The sequence below is a fragment of the Aplysia californica genome, unplaced genomic scaffold (genome assembly GCF_000002075.1).
Source record: "Aplysia californica isolate F4 #8 unplaced genomic scaffold, AplCal3.0 scaffold00426, whole genome shotgun sequence".
In the NCBI taxonomy this organism is placed as follows: Eukaryota; Metazoa; Mollusca; class Gastropoda; order Aplysiida; family Aplysiidae; genus Aplysia; species Aplysia californica.
The window spans coordinates 43,625-44,862 of record NW_004797696.1 but is presented as its reverse complement, the minus strand read 5'-3'; the positions used below and the strand labels follow the sequence as shown (position 1 = coordinate 44,862).

Here is a 1,238-nt window from a genome sequence, read left to right as displayed (position 1 = left end):
TGTGCTGCTGCTGCTGCTGCTGTTGCTGCTGCACTCCTGAGAAGCTACTGGCTGCCGACTGAAGACACTGGAGTTCCAAACTGCTGGCGGGCCGGAGGGCGGCAAAGTGTAAACCGTGTCTGAGGAGAGAGACAAGCAGAGAGGTAGAGTCGTCGTGGAGGCTTTTCTAGCTATTGTGGTTGCTGTTGTTGTTGTTGGTGGTATTGCTGTGCTGTTATTGCAGTTGTTATTGTGCTGTTAGAGCAGTTGTTGTTATTGTTGTTGTAGATGTTGTATTGTCATTATTGCCATTCTTGTAGTCATTGCTGTAGTTGTTATTATTGCTGTTGTTGACGTTGCTGTATTTTACAGGCAGTTTGTTATTGTCTATTGTTGTCTGAGAACTGCAGATTAGAATGGGTCGTAAGTTACGCAGAAATTCAACGGTATATTTTATCATAAACGTAGTTAGAGAATAGCAGAAGATACATCCTAAGTGAAATACCCCGATCAGAAGTTCGTGCTGGAGCACTACGCTACTTAAAGCCGAACTTCTCCGGGAGCAAACCGAAAAAAAAGTTGGACGGCAACAGCCTCGGTGCACACTTCTTCTCTGGCTTGCCTTATACAAGATTGCCCTATCTGACATGGCATTGGAGACAATCTGGAAAAAGCAAAAAGAAAGTTGACCAACTGGAAGTTACAGAGGCAATCCCTCAAGGCCTAGATGTGCAAAGATTGAAGGAGGTGGCCAGGGACAGGCAAGCGCAGCCTCTCTGCCTATAAATAACCCGACAGTATGGGGAGAGAGTAAGCAAGTCATACCATTCTGCATGCCCTTTAAAGACCAATTATACACTGGTTTGTTGTTGAAAACAGCGACCAGCGTAGGTAGTCTAGTGGTTTGAGCACCAGGCTCATAATCGAAAGATTGCGGGGTCGGGGGTTCAAGCCTCAGCTGGGTCCAATGTTGTGTCCTTGGGAAATGTCCTTGGGAAAGGCACTTTAAACGAATGTCCCAATTCGGCTCGGTCCTATCGGAGATAGACATTAAATCCGGAGGTCTCACCCCTTAGATAATTTTACAGTACAATGCAGCAAGGGGCTTAAAAGCTATCCGTATACACTATTGCTCATTTTGAAAGGAGTGCGGAAACTTTAACTCAAACTCGAACAAGGAGTGTCTACCTGGCCACTGAGGCGTGATGATGCCGCGGGGCGTCCAGTTGGGGCAACCACGGCGGCCGCGTCATGAGCGA

The 1,238-nt window shown here is 47.0% G+C and overlaps 1 protein-coding gene across 1 annotated transcript in view; it reads right to left on the bottom strand.

Moving 5' to 3' along the window:
• The window catches only part of LOC106012598, a gene marked incomplete at its 5' end in the record, with an annotated part of 27,032 nt that extends 25,794 nt beyond the window's left edge, over window positions 1-1,238 (bottom strand). Inside the window, 2 exon segments of the mRNA XM_013086005.1 lie at window positions 6-119; window positions 1,168-1,238. Of these exon segments, the coding sequence (XP_012941459.1) occupies window positions 6-119; window positions 1,168-1,238 (185 nt within the window).